The following is a 16,108-nucleotide window of genomic DNA, read 5'->3' as shown; positions in this document are numbered from 1 at the left end:
AGTTCAAAGCAATCATATTAAGTTCAACCTATTCTTTTGTTCAACAGAATATTATTGCTTTCTTCTAACCTAATACAGTCAACGTGTTTCTGATATCTGGTTGCAACACAACCCGACATTCTGCAGCCCTTTCACAGACCCCAGCGACTTGAGGCATGGGGGACCCTCTGATGGACATCAACTTGTTGAGCTGGCACATTTTGAAGGGGCACGGGGGGGTTTGAGGAGGAGTCTTCTCAGAACTGCCCTTTCCAGCCCCCAGCTCTGCTCACAGCTGTTGCATGATTGATGCTCCCCCCCAACCTGTCAAACACTCCTGTCTGTGTATGCCTCCAGAAAATGCCTCCCCATGGCTGCACCCATATGTCTCATTTTCTCAACTTTGCATATGAATAGCATGGACAAACGTTCCAAAAACAAAAGCATTTCTTCCTCCCTCCCCCTCATCACAAACTATATATATATGTATGTTTTTGGAACTTCTCTCCTCATCTGTATTCAGCGTGGATTTAGATTTCCGTGTCCCTACATCACATCTTCTTCTCATTTCCTCTCAATCCTCATAGACACATTCTTAATCGCTATGTGCAGAGATCCAGCTCACTGTTTTGCTAAGGCCTCGATATGGTAGCTTTAGAAACCCCTATTTAAAAAGATCTGTCAATCAAGCTATTTGTTCAGGCAGTGCAAATTCATTTTCAATTACTATTCACTCCTGGTCTGGATGAGGCTTGAAAAAGGAGATCACAGTGTCTCTTGGTCACAGCGACTTAATCCGCCGATGAATGAAGAAATGCACGTACAGAAAGCCGTGCAAAAATTGCGCCGGGTGAATGAGGAGGGGGCGAAGCTATTCATACAAGAAGTCAAAAATACATATTTACATATAATGGTATGGGGTCATCAAGTGTAGACCCGAAGTTAATGAAAATGAATAATGGAAAGTGTGCATTAGGCAACTTCAGTAATTACTGCGTTACTTGGCCAAGGTGATTACCCAGGGGGCAACAGCCAGAGGACACTTTCTCCTGTTCTCCTCACGCTGCACATGAGTCCTTGATAAGCAGGAGATGTTGGAGTGAAGCGTTAACATCCGATGGGGATGGTTGGAGCAGTGAGTAATGGACCTGTCTCTCAGAGCAGATCTGTGCGGCTGCCTCTCTTCTACACAGACTCGGAGGTGTGTGGTCATTGGCCAGCTTCAAATGAGCTTAGCCTGAGTTATGTTCTTGTTTGTGTCAGACGCTGATGTGTTCAACAGACAAATCTGAACTCTGTAAAGAACTTAAACATGTTCAAATTGGGCTTACTGGTTTCACTCACCAAAACATTTGAAATTCCTACAAATCAGGCAATTTTCTACCTCATTTGAACAATTAGACGTTCAAATTGCTGCATTGCCTCTTTATGTAAAGCCACTCGATATAACTCCTCAGCAGCAGCTGCAGCCACAAGGCGACAGCTCTTTGATAATGACACTAGATTTCCCTTTAAAGACACCATCATTAAAGGCCTGACTCTCTCACTACAAGCAGCCATCATGTTCTCCTGCTGAGGTGCACAATGTTTACTTCTTTTACTTTGGAGATTAAACTATTGAAATTATAATGTGTGAAATAGTAAATAGTGTCAGTTACACAACAATACACAATCTGTCTGAAGCGTTCTATTGTTAGCCACGTAGCCGTCACTGTTCTTTGGTTCTTGTTTTAATGTTCATAGTTGAGTTGATGAAAGGTTTTTCAGATCACCTGTTGGCTGCTAATCAAGAGCTGAGAGCAGCGCCATGTGTTTCCACTCTGGGCCAATCGGATTGAGAAGACGCCCATTCCTACGGGCTACAGAGAGGAAGAGAACTACACACCCTCCACTTCATGCAAACGGTTTCAGCAGATCATTCTGATTTGTCATTATTATTATTATTAAGAGTTTTAAAGAAAAAAGTAAAAAAAAGACATGCAAAAGAATCTGTCACTGTTCTGGAGAGCGTAGATCCAGCTACTGGAGCCGGAACCTAAAAGGGATTTGCTCAAATGCAAAATAGAAGGTTGATATTTGAATGATTATGATAGATAATTGTTTTGGTAAATCAAAGCTGCTTATGAGAGCAACACTTCTAATGGTATGATCATTTTCTTCATGCTCTAACTTACCAAATGTTTTAATTAAAATATGTTATTGATGGCTATATCTGCTCATTTATATAATTACCATCCACCCAGCATAAACATCACTTTTTAGTGCAAAAGAACTTGAGAAACGATGATAGATATTCCCCAGGCAGAGACAGAGATGATGCTCAACAAGCTTTAAAGACACACATAAATGGCATAGAATATATATTTATATATTTATATTGTGAACATTGTTTTATCCAAACTCCAAACCATTCCACACACACACACACACACACACGCACACACACACACACACACACACGCACACACACACACACGCACACACACACGCACACACACACACAACACCCACACACACACACACACACACCACACACACCACACCACACACACACACACACACACACGCACACACACACACACGCACACACACACGCCACACACACACACACTACACACACACACCACCACACACACACACACACACAACACACACACACACACACACCACCACACACGCACACACACACACACACACACACACACACACGCACACACACACACACATACTCTGACTTGGCCTACTTTGTGTGTTCAGGGAAAAAGCGCCACTGCTCAGGATGTATACCAGGCATGCTGATTTCCCCGCATATCCATATGTTTTTTTGTTGTATTTAATCAACAGGAAATGGCACAAAATAAATTACCACAATCTTAAATGTTATTTATCTTCATAGATGTGTTAAAACAGGAAGGACCAGGATACGCATTGGGCAGCCTGTGGGCCTATCAGGAGTCCTGTGATACATTATCAGCAGCATGAATGCTCAGAGGTGCTCAGATGATGTTTAGGGGGCTGTTTACCTCCACAGATAACGCACAGTGTTAACATCCCCTGCTGGGCTGTCACACTCCTGCTCACAGTAGCTGGAGGAAGCAGGGAAAGGAAAACAAAGCATGCAGAAGCACCTTGAAGTAAACTTGTTTCAGAAGGGGTTTGGAGCAGATCAGCCCCCCCCCCGTTTAAATAAGCCACCATGGCTGTCACAGAGCTGTGACACTGGCCAGGACAGATGCAGACTGCCGCCCGCCGCTGACTGTAATTGCAATCTTTCAGACGGGAAATGGCAAATTGCTCCTCTCATCATTAGCAACCAGCTGAGACAGAAAACAGACATGCAAGCCGGCAAACATAATTATAATGACACACTGGGACTGCCTTGGAACACATGTGGACTGACTCCAGGTCTGGGCTCCGGACTGATTTCCCCTTGCATGTGATGCTGTTTAAAGGGATCTGCGCTGTGTTTACCTAGCAATGGCGAGGCAGACTTACTTGTGCAGGCCACAGAGGGGGGGTCAGACAGGGCCCGGTAGTACCCGTCCTCACAGTCGCAGCGCCAGGAACCCTCGCGGTCGTTGAAGCTGTGCGCCGGGCAGCGAGAGCACTGCAGGTCCTGGGAGGAAGACTTGTAGAAACCTCGACTGCACGCTGGAGAGGGGGGAAGAAGGGAGGAGGTCAAGAGAGGACTAACAAGTGAATCAGCAGCACCTCCTGCACACGGCTTTACTGTACCGTATGTTTCCTATGCTTTTTAACTGCCCTCAGTGATGTATTTGGAATTAAAGGTCAAATGAATCCACTTTTAACCAAAAAAGCAGAGTTTAAATAAAATACTTATTTGAGTAGCTGAACTTGTTTCCTTCTCACACATACTCATGTCCCCTTATTCATCTTGAATCCTTAGATTTGCCTCGACCCCAGAGGATAATATTAACCCCAGATTAAGAAATATCTGTTCATTGTTTTACATCTGAATAGTAAATAAAAATGCACGCAATGGAAGAAGGATAAAAAGGATGATGTCAAAGCAAGAGGACTCAATTGGAAACACTTTGTGAACACTTTGCCTTGACCCCAGCGGAAAATATGAACTGCAATTAAAAACATACATATTTAAAAAAATACTATTCTTCCAATATTCCTTCGTTTTTTATAAGGATGCCTTACATTTAGTTATTACAAAATGGTTACCAAGATATGTGACGAGCAGTAGTCAAATAAATCAATTGAAGAAGAAACTCCACGGATACTCAGAGCAATAAACCCCAGTGTGTGTAAGCCAGTTTCACATGGCGTCATTACAGATCCCTGAATGTCTCCAGGTGATATTAGTCCTCTGCAAACACTGCCTCTGAACACAGTTCCCATGCTGAGGAGGGCATGACAGAACAAATGACTGCGTTCACATGAATCAGCAAGTACCCCCCCCCCCCCCCTTCGGCAAGCAGACTGAGCCATGAAAAAGCTTCACAAATCTCAGGTTGAGGAATTCTCCTTGGATACATTACAACAACTTCAACAGGTAAAAAAAGGTTATTTTGATTCTGATGAATGCTCGGGCAGGAAGGAGGTCCGACTTGTTTACAACAATCTGTGAGAGGAAGCATTCTTCAGCACAGATAAGAGTTCATTTCCAGCACATGGGTCATTTCAACATTCTACCTTTGACCAACACGATAAACAAAGACTGACTCTGGAGAAATCGTCATAACGATTACACCCAAATGATTTACCCACCCAACGATGAGTAGCCACTCCCATGACAGCTAGTAATGACGAACACAGAATGTTAACGTCATAAAGTACTGATTCATAGCATCCTCACTGTGAATCACAAGCCTTTGTTGAGTTGATGCTTGAATACCGGTAAATAGTAAAATGTCTAAACTCGTTCTGGGTATTTTGGCTTGGGGCACTGAAAAAACTGAAACGCATGTCAACACATGTCATTACAATAAGATTGAATTAAAGTCACTGTGTCAGTTTTTCAGGGAGGTGGACCTATCCGTAGTGAATGCTGTGTGCTGAACAGAGCTGGTGAGGAACTGCAGAATCCAGGCCACATGATTCCTTCACTGATCTGAGAGAAATCTATACTGTGAATAGCTCCGCATACAAACGATCAAATCATCAAAAGAATCTTTCATGATCCACAGGAGGAAATGAGCGATGATTGTCATACTGGCTCTCCCCCCAAACAGATATTGGTTGCGATTTCTTTAGTTCTCTTTCCAAGGAAATATATTGGCCACCACCTCCTGTGACAGGTCCGGAATGAGAAGGATGGAGGAATCGGATTTTCCTGTTTTACCACTTCCACAGCGGCGTGAGGGGGGGGGGCTCAGGGTATCCCCATTTCAGAGACATGAAAGCCCTGTCACTCTCCATTTATCGCTCTGCCACAGCCTCGTGAAACAAGAGGAAAAAAGACATGATTTGATCTCTAATCTCTCTTTACCTTTCAGAGCCGGTAATTGAAAACAGAGCCATGAGGAGATTGGAGCGGTGGGTCTTGAATGCTGACCGTGCAGATGGTATAAACACAGTCCACAGTGCATGCTCATCATAATGTGCTTTTTACTGCGTGTTCACTTCTGAGGAGCGATGGCATTGCATAAACAGCTAAAGAAACCATGTGTAGGTGGAGGGTAAACACCCCCCATGTGGATAATGAGCCTGAAGGGCTTTCTGCAGCAGGTTAGAGAGAGGCTGGGTCCCGTTTAAGAGCGTACTTTCTCCCACTCTGCAGCGCTGCTTAAACATTCTGATAAGCCAGCGTGTGTGTTTGCCTTTGGGTTTCTGAGAGCTCCTCTGCTGGGGGACCGCTGCTATCTCCCATCGAGACCCCCGCTCCGGCAGACAAGAGCAACCACAGCCCAGATTAAGATGAGCACCAGGCGGGGAGGGGGGGGGGGGGCAGTCGAGAGTAGACTCAACTTCACCAGATAACTGAAATATATGACTACTTATCTCTTATGCTGTATGCAATACCCTAACTCAGGATACCAGCCGATACCGTGCAAATACATATCATTTATCACCAGCTGAAAAGCATTCAAAACACTAAGGAAAGCCACAGTGTTTTTAAACTTCAAGACAACTAAAATATCTTTGTTTCATGTGCTCTCCTCCTTTTATTAAATTGTGTTCGACATTTAAATCTAAAGTAAATCTTTGCTATTGTATTTGTCAGGGACCATGTACTAAATCATTACCATCACACTCTGGATGTTTCTTTCCAGATTCACTTACAAGCCAGTAAAGTAGCTTTTCTCCAGAGTTTCACCATAAAGGCATATTACTATTGTCTTATCAAAATGCATTTACTTGAATCACTTGCAGTGCATGCCTCGGTACCAGCAGTAGATTTCTGCATACAGCTCATGGCATCAAACTGAAGGCAAAGAACTGAAAAGTGTTTAGCGTGACGGATACCTAATCTGTTTAACACAGGCAGTGTCAGAACTGTGCTAATGTACCCGTCAGCTGTTTACCATCTGTCTGCTCGTCTGACTGATCGCCTTTCTTCTCCTTTGAGAATTTCTGTTGCCATGATCCACATGCTAGGAAATTACTTTGGTGAATTTGTGTTGGAAACTTGGAAAACAAAAGCCCGGTTTAAATAAAGTGGACTTGCCCTTTAACTCAAGCTCACAAACACAACACTGTTCATTGTCCATGCTTCTTATCCAGCTACAGACGGGGTGTTTACCAGTATGTCCGACTGTGTTTGGCACCCGGAAATGTTTACAGAAGCAACAAGGCGGCAAATGAGGCCTCAAAAATCCAATGCCTGTATGACACAGGGAGCTAAGTGCTTCTGCAGCCCCCCCCCCACTGGCAGAGCATTGAGTGACAATTACAAACACAGCCGTCCCAGCCCAGCATTTTCCAGCAGAGTGCTGCACCCTGACTCGCTGCTGGGGACTTCCTGTTTCCTGCCCCCAGAGGCTGAGGAGACCCCTCAATCTGTGACACCGAGATGAGAAGATAGTGAGTGAGGGGTCCTTTGTCGGGTCTCTCCTCAGCAACACCTTGCAATTGTATACTCTAAGTTTTCAAATGTATATTCATTATTTTCTTCATATTGTGTATTATTTAGATCAGAGGTATATTGCCTCATAAATTAGATTATAAATTAGCTAAATCAATCAAATGCAAGTACAATATTCTTGATACTTGGATATGCTTTAAGTAAAAACCGCCTCCATCACAGCTCTCCAGAGGGTTTACTTTATTTTGTCACAGAAAGAGTTGCAGCTCATTCCTTGAAACAGAAGCCTCAGATTGCTTATAATAAGGGGAAATATGAAGGGTCTATTTCAAGCTGGTTATGCAAATAACTTTTTTTATCAACTAAGATTTGTATGAATGTTTTCAAGTTTAATTGACTGAATTATTTGAACATTAGACCTATTAACACATGAATACTATGTTATATATTTGTACATATGTACTTGAGAAGTACAATATAAGACAAGCACAAGTTCCATGTTTGGGCCATATTCCATTGCACTTTTAGAATTGGCCATTTCAAAATGGACAACGGGCTGCAGTTGGCCCCCGGGCCGTGGTTTGGACACCCCTGATTTTGTGATATAGTCTTTTCCACTGTCAGTTTGTATATATTTGCGGTTTCTATGATCATATTTGTATCTTATTATATCTTGTAAATATGTGTAACTTGTGTCATGCTTGACAACACTGCTGCCGAGAAAAAAATAATTTCCCATTTTAGGATGAATAAAGTATCTACTGTATCCATCTATTAATCTATCTTTCCTGCTGAGTGGAAATATCAGTTTATCCTGTGAGAGCTGAACAGAAGAGAGGCGGACACACACGGACACACACGGACACACACGGACACACACGGACACACACGGACACACGGACACACACGGACACACACGGACACACAGACATGCTGGAACATCAGACTCTCTGCTGTTTCCACTGACTTAAAGTCCAACGTGGAATTCCATTTGTAAGGATAGGTGTGTGAGAGTCACTTTGTAAAAAAGGGCCATTTCAGTGGGGCTGGTCCTCTTCTGGCACAGAAAGGGACACTGATAGTGTGGACTTGTTGACACGGCCCGATAAAAAGCTCGGCGGCAGACACAATAGTCGTCTTATTTACGACACTGAGAAATTAGTCAGCCCTCAGAGAAGCTGAGGTTAAGCAGAGAGAGGGAAAATACAAGTCTTACATTCCAGCCAGGAGACAGAGCCAGCATCTGTAATTTCCTTCCAGCGGTCAGGCACTTTCATTCAGTGATGTGTGGGGGGGGGGGGGGGGGGGCAAGCTGCAGTCTGCAATCTTTGGAGAGAGGAGGAGGAGCCCGACTAAGAAGAGCTCCTCGGAGGAGTGGGATAGAGATAATCAAATGCTTCTGTGACTTTAGTGTCTAAATCTCAGCACAAAATGGCCAGCAGAATAAAACAATGTCTCCTTATCTTATTCAGACACACATTTAAAAAAAGAGGGTAAACAGATTTCTGTATTCTTTAAGAATCTTAGTTTGTTTCTTTTCCCTCTGAGCTGCGCTTATTCACATTATTGTCATTTCTCTCACGCGTTGGCAGTGTCATGACACTCGGGTTGAGGGGCAGAGGGAGGTGGGGGGTTAGGGCGATGACTCCTTATGCCACAGCCTGACACATCCCTTCCTGGCCAAAATAGAAAATAATGATTTCCCTTGTCTGGGGGGTGACACCCTGGCACTTAGTGTTTCCCCCTCAGTTAATCTTGTGGCTCTGCTGGCAGATCGGATTTCACATTCGCCCATAGTTGTTTTCTATGTACTTGCTCGGGTAGTAAAATGCCCTCCGGAATATGTTGTTGCCATCAAGAGTGAACAATTGTAAAGTTTGAATTTGACCAAACCAGACCAGGAATGCTGCATCAGTTTTAAGTCAGATTCTGACATTGGGTGTCTGTGTTTAAAGGATTGCACTTGAGGTTTATGATCCATGTGTTTATAATGACAAATACAGACTTTGAGTTCCTTGTGGCAAGAATACAATATCATAAAAGTATGGTATCAGTGTCGACATCCTGTCTTGAAGAGAAACTGGAAACTGAACTTCCTTGCTTGCTTTAAAACCCACAAATCCAATCAAGGTTTCTTCCCTTATTACTCCTGAGCTCGGAGGACTCTAGCTGGTCCAAAAAGGCTGCTGGGAGATTGAGTTTCTCCCCCAAGCTGTCTCTATATCACTGCAGACGGAGCTCAAAGTGAGCCACAGTGTGGGAATGTGGGAAAGTCCTAGAGTTTTCTGCAGACTCCCAGAGTCAAAATGAGAACGACACGTGAGGGCCTTTCTGTCTGCTCTCCTCCAGCTGCCCCCCCCCCCCCCCCAGGCCTGATTATGTGTTGAATCCGCCGTGTGTCGGATGGATGGAAAGAATGCGTGTGGACGGGCTGCGGAGACCCGGGGAGAGCAGCCTGGAGATAGCACCCCATTAGAGTGATAAAAGAGGCAGAGGGAGGAGAGCAGCCGACAGGAGCAACACGCTGATGAATGCCAGGCGGAGCAGGTCAAGCGTGATAAAGGAAACTGTTTATTTTCTTATTTAAAAAGAGCAGCATTGCTTTACGTAAAGCGCTTGCCATGGCCGATCCGATAGGGAAATGTCTTTATAAATATCAACTCTAAACACAGGCTGGTACGACGGGGGGCTCTCACTGAGCAGAGTGTGTGTCCTCCCCCTGTCTCCTCTTCTGATTGCATGATGCTAACATCCAACGCTGAGCTGACCTCTGAGCATTCGCCTGAACAGGACTGTGTTTCGTGTGAAATGTTCCGATGTCTCAACCCGCTCTGTGCTCGGGAGCTGAGAGATTTAGCTCTGATAGCAACATTGTACTTTCTTTGTTTCACAAATATTTTCCCTTTTTTTTCAGCTAAGCAATTCCCTTCTGTTGATATGGTGTGAGCAAAAGCTGATCGGTGAGCCGTTACTTTAGAATTGTTTTGTTTTTTTATTTAACAAAAATAAGCTACACTTAGTTACAGATTTACTGTTTAGGAGTTTCTTTTAATACGTCTATGGCAGGGGTGTCAAACTCAAGGCCCGTGGCCGCGACCTCATTTTACGTGGCCCGCAAGAGCTTGCAAAGAATACAATATTATTATTATTGTTGAATATTTTCTTTCAATTGTTTGCCCTAGACTTCTGCTTTCAGACGTTATTTATGAAGTTATTACCAGAACTGATAGTAATCCAGAGCCAATAATATAATATATAATACATTATTTAATATATAGGCTATGTATATTTATATAGTCTAAAAGTTACAACCGGCCCTTTTCCGTCCCTGCTAGAGAGCAGGGACTTTCGTGGGAGAAAAAGGTTCCTATGTCTGATTGGCTGGGCGGATTGCAAACCACGCCCCGTAAAACTCCCAAAACGTTTTGTGAAGCTGGGAGTCCCAGCAGCTTCTACTGAAGCCAGTCCCCAACTCCGGGGACTTCCGGCCGGGGACTTTGGGCGGCAGTATACACGTGAAGTTGTTTGCGGCCTGCCAGTAAACCCAAAGCAGAAGAAGAAGAAGTGACGTCAGCAGCTTAATTTGCCTCATCCTCCCCCAGGGACTTTTTCCGGAGTGAACGCGATCTGTACTTAGTTCATGAGAACTAAAGAGTTCTCATGAACCTTTGTGGGAAAAGTACTGCGGTGTGAATGCGCCTATTGTGTAAATATGTTGTGAAAGCAATGGCCAACCTTTCAAAATCATCACAATATTGATTCAGAGGTATTTGGTCATAAATAGTAATATATCATTTTTCTTCATATTGCCAGCCCTAAATGGTTCTTATGTCAACATCTAGTTGTGCGCCCTTCTTTTCAAGATGATCGCTTAAAGAGTATATGATGATGAGTATATCCCTTAATGCAAACATTTCACAAAACTGCTAAATACCCAGCACGACCTTTTCTCCCTGAAACATGTCTGATTGTTTCTATTACACTGCAAGCCATTGTTAATACTGTCATAAACACTTTCTGTCAGCTATTTGAAAATGCCCTGTGTCTAGCTGGATGTTCAGACAGCCATGAAATGTTATTTAAAAACCCAAATACTGCTTCAGTTTCACTTTCAGGGCATACGATCGGGACCATGACCGTGCGTTCCCACTGTGGAGACGGATGTCAATATCTCACACTGAGCTTATTCCTGAAGCATTAATGCAGCCGGGGGTCAGTGTGTGTTGCTCTGATTGGATGTGACTTATGTTCGTTGCCTCAATAAATAGTAGGCCTTGGTGTGGACATTCATCAGGCTCTGCTTACTGGCATTATATGCATGCTGAACTATGGCTGCATCTTTTTTATGGACTCCAGCCTGTGGTGTTTTCCTCTACAATGTAAGAGGCCGTACATCTTGTGAGTCATTTCACAGCCACGCAGGCAGGCAGGCAGGCAGGCAGGCAGGCAGGCAGGCAGGCAGGCAGGCAGGCAGGCAGGCAGGCAGGCAGGCAGGCAGGCAGGCAGGCAGGCAGGCAGGCAGGCAGGCAGGCAGGCAGGCAGGCAGGCAGGCAGGGAAAAAGCCCGGCTGAGAGTATTTCTTCTTCTTGAAAGGACAGCTCAATTGATCTGGTCTTGCGACTGATGAGTGGACTTTTAGCTGCAAAGGTTTGTGGAGAAATCAAGTGCACCTTCAAGGAAGACATGAGTTATTTAGTAAGCTTACTGCAGTGCTTGCTGACGTTTGGTTTATAGCTTTTCATCATCTAAACTGAATAACAATATTCTAATTATGTTCAAGAACTATTGTGTGTTTTTCAGTCTAATCACAGGAAGCAGCATGTGTTTGTGGATCTGTATTTCCATTCTTCTTCCAGTCTTTTCTCCTCTTGACATGATAATCTCCCACTATGAGAGGCAAGGCGCCGATGCAGCTCAGGGAACAGTGGCAGTCACACAAAGAAAAGGAAAAGAACTACAGGGATAGAGATGCACTGTCATCCCGTCCAAACAACTTCATTACGAACAGCATGGCTCCACACGGGCTTTGAAAGTAGAAGGCAACATAGACCACCTCCACATAAGGCTATCAGATTAGAGGAACATAGGTTTAAGGGTTAAAGAATGTGATGTCATATTGTGCTGGTCCCTCCCTTCACCCCACATACTTGGAATGGCTGTCTGGCTGCTACACTCCACACATTCAGACAACCAGCCCATTCATCCGAGGTACCTGTGCTTAGCGGGAGATAAGTAGCTTTCCATGAGAAACAAAGGGAAGATTAGCATTCCCTTACACGGTGTTGGAGGGCACGCTGCTCTGCCCTCTGAGCAGGGAGCAGTGAAGGAAGTGCCTCCTGGTTGTTCACAGCAAGCATCAAAGCCAGACACTGATTAAGTTTGACTAAAATGTAAGCTAACGCTCATGCTAGCTGCTGAGCATAGCAAAGCCACTCAACAAAGTTTAAGCTAAGCTGGGACAATTTGGAATACAACTAATGAATGAACACTTTATCAGCTTTATCAAGATGTATACTCTTTAAATCATGTTTTAATGCTTTGAACACTACGAATGACTTTCATTCACCTCCATATTATTGGTCAGGATGCAGACGTCTCAAATAGTCATTTCAAAACTAAATCTGCCGGTGAAAATATGTATGTGGACACATTTAATGAAGAAAACAAAACTATAGGCCTATGTTTATTTTGCCCCTGTAAATACTGACTTGAGAAACCATTACATCTGCAGCTGGAAATAGTCCCCAACAAATTCAAAGCTAAAGCTAACAGGACCAGCTGTTTTAGGAAAATACTCTTCATTTAAGAAGAAAATAAACTACTACTCGTTTTTTTAGATCGAAGTACTGAGGACTCAGTAGAAGGACAGACATGAACTTCAGAGAGAAGTGAGTGACAGAATCATTTCAAGCTGCTTACACTTTCCTTCTGAGGAGAAATATAAGACCTTCAAACAAAGGTAAACGTTTTGAGTGAAGGAAATAAAATGATCTCTCAAGGACAACTGCTTCAACTCGGTCGCTGCCGATGGCAATTAAGATAGCAAGAAACAAACTCAGACACCTGTTTCTCTCTCTGGTATACTGCATGGATTTGAAGGTAAACAAATGATGGGTATTTCAAGATTGAACCCTTTCACAGGACAGCGTTTAAAGTCTCTCACTGGGCCTGGAGCATCATGAGGGGGAAAAGATAGCGCTCTGCTCCTTTAAGCGATCATGTGGAGTGGGCTTTTTTAAATGGATTCCCAGTGACATGGAAAATGGCCGGGGCTACCTTTACTGGGTGAGGTGGTCAGCTCTAAAAGGGGGGGGGGGTCTCTGCATTCAGGGGATGAAAGCAGGGTCCAAAGGTCTGACCAACCCAAAGCCCCCTGCAGCCCAAGCCAAATCGGCACTGAAAATGTCCCCAGTCAGCAGCTGAGTATTATCTCTGAATTGTGCCAATGCCTGCCAACCCTACTGACCCCGCCTCCAAATCCCCCGCCACACCCCCCCGGTCCCAGTGCTGTGACAGAAAGGACTGAAACTATGTCAGACTAGCTGCTCGTCACTACTGCGTCCACGTCCCGTCGCCCCCCCCCCCTCCACACACACACACACACACACACACACACACACACACACACACACACACACACACACACACACACACACACACACACACACACACACACACACACACACACGAAGGCAGTCCCTGGCTGGACTGCTCTTAAAGCGTCGGTTTATCCAAATGCAAAAAACAAAAAATAATGAATATGCATAATAAGTATAATGCTATACAGATATGATCACAACTAGTATAGCACTTCACAGATATTCCAGATACATAGAAATTAAAGTCATTTGGTTGGTCATTGTTGCTTTTTTCTGACATTTGACAGACTAAATTCATCAAAAAGCATAACAAATACATGGCAGGCCATTACATCATTAATATTAGATAAGTTGTTTATTATCCCACTGTGGTAATGCAAACATTTAATTCCACCTGTTTTGTCAAGCGGACTGCGTTTAAACAATTCTCTGGCAGCAACAGAGAGTTTCCTGCAATAGAGCCATCGTCGGCACATTTTAAATCCTAAATCCTCCGCTCTGGATGTAGGTGGGAAAAATGTGAAGTTATGTAATAAGTTATTGATTTTCCTCTTAAGGAAGATTGAAGTACAGAGCCGGGGGTCTGAAGCCTCCCAGAGGAGTAGCCCCACTGCAGGGCCCTCAGACCCGGGGCCCCGTCACATATCACTTTCACCCTGATGCCACAGGGACACAACACAGAACACCAAAGACCTTGTCTCCTGACATGGAGCTCGGTTGTCTGATCACATCCCTCTCTCTAGTCAGCAGGCAGCAAAGACTTCTGTGCCACAGTTTGGATAGCTAAAAAGGGCAAAAGCTTAGAATTGCAAAAGGTATGGATGCAAGGATCGATGGAGATGTCTGAACCTGTTAGTGCAAGTGGAGATGAGGGCATTGCACTGTGGGGGGGGGGCTCTTTTGTCATGCAGGGAGAGGGGGCCGGAGAGGTGACTCTTCAGACGATCAGGGGTCAACTGCTGCGATCATCCATCTTCCGTCCTGACAGTGTCCTGTCAGCCGGCGCTCATGTTCCTAAACACAACAGGCAGGCCTCCATTGTGGCGCTGGGCTGCAGCCATGTGTAAATGAAGTTAATATTCACTGAGCTTATGCATGGCCACATACGGACCCCTGCGTCACCTTGGAAATAATGCTATCTAACTCAAAGTGGCAGCGGTCTCCCTGAAAGAACCTCTGAGCTGACCATGTGTCTTTGTGTGTTTGAGAATGACTGTTTGCTTGGATTCTGTCTATTCATGTGAGGCAGCGTAGGGACTCACAGTTTGACGGGCAGGTCAGATTCCAAGACCTGGATACTGCTGAGTCATCACTCCCCTGTTCTTTGAAACAGCCTTAAATAATGGTCGGTGGGAATTTGTCTAAAATCCCACCATGTATTTTAAGAGAAATAACTGCACTGACACACACACACACACACACACACACACACACACACACACACACACACACACACACACACACACACACACACACACACTTTAATTCAATGTATCATATCAATTTCACATAACTGTATTAGGTTAGTTGAAAGCAATAATAGGAAGTTGAACCTAATATTTCTTATTTAAACTTAATATTATTTATTTAAACTTACCTATTACAGCTAGAAAATCTGTTGACACGATGCATGTAATTAAAGTCAACGTTTCAGTTTCTTCAGTGCATGCTCCTGGAATCAGCCCAAGTTACTCTATATATCTAAATCCAGGGTAAACAGTGGAATAAACCATTGTCATTGTTTCCTTGCTTTTGTTTCAGCATTTGACCTGCTGCAGTTCATATGAATGTAACTGAGAGACACATATTTACCGAGCCAAAGGACTTTTTGAATGAGTCTCCCGGTGAAAGCTTTTTGTAAAATGATCCATTTGTATTTCATTTGACATGTTGACAGGGACACAACTGGTCTCTGCTGGAACCAGAGCAAGCATCTGTATCCCCGGAAACAACCTCTTCTTGCTTTTAATTCACATTTTGAAGTGTATATCTAAAAAAGGGCAGTGGATATGGAAGTCTAAATAAATAAATACAGCTTGCCAAATCACGATTTCAAGCTACCTTTGGTAGCAGGAGGTGCCGCGAGAAAATGAATGATAAAAGAAGATATACACTGTACTGAGCACTGAAACCAAAGATGTGGATGTTTGTTATAAACCTCATAATTCTGAACGTCCAACTATTACTCAGATACCTCTTTGGAGTTCAAAACATATTTTCTTTTCAAATGGGAATATTTTAATGCATTAAAAGATGGTTATGAACATTTGCGATGGGCCTCACTATTTGAAAACGTAACAATTCATTGATTTATCAATACTACAGCATAAACAACTAATGATTTTTAAACACTTTTTTTATTCCGTAAAATACCTATCACAAGATTGTTTCAAATGTTGCTTTCGTCTGAGCAACAGTTCAGAAAACTAAAACGTATTCCAATAAAATAAAACAGAAAAAGGCGCAAATACTCATATCTAAGAAAGTTGATCCAGAGATTATTTTACTTGATATATGACTTAAATGAATGTAA

The 16,108-nt window shown here is 43.6% G+C and overlaps 1 protein-coding gene across 7 annotated transcripts in view; it reads right to left on the bottom strand.

Moving 5' to 3' along the window:
* epha7 (eph receptor A7) overlaps nucleotides 1-16,108 on the bottom strand; it is a 77,487-nt gene that overhangs the window by 54,817 nt on the left and 6,562 nt on the right. For all 7 annotated transcript variants that reach the window (XM_034204494.1, XM_034204498.1, XM_034204495.1 and 4 more), the window contains exon 4: nucleotides 3,475-3,630. In XM_034204494.1, coding sequence (XP_034060385.1) covers nucleotides 3,475-3,630 — 156 coding nt within the window. The remainder of the gene's footprint in view (nucleotides 1-3,474; nucleotides 3,631-16,108) is intronic.

This window comes from Gymnodraco acuticeps, unplaced genomic scaffold (assembly GCF_902827175.1).
Source record: "Gymnodraco acuticeps unplaced genomic scaffold, fGymAcu1.1, whole genome shotgun sequence".
Lineage (NCBI taxonomy): Eukaryota > Metazoa > Chordata > Actinopteri > Perciformes > Bathydraconidae > Gymnodraco > Gymnodraco acuticeps.
Note: the sequence above shows the minus strand (reverse complement) of the source record. Positions and strands in the feature narration are given on the sequence as shown.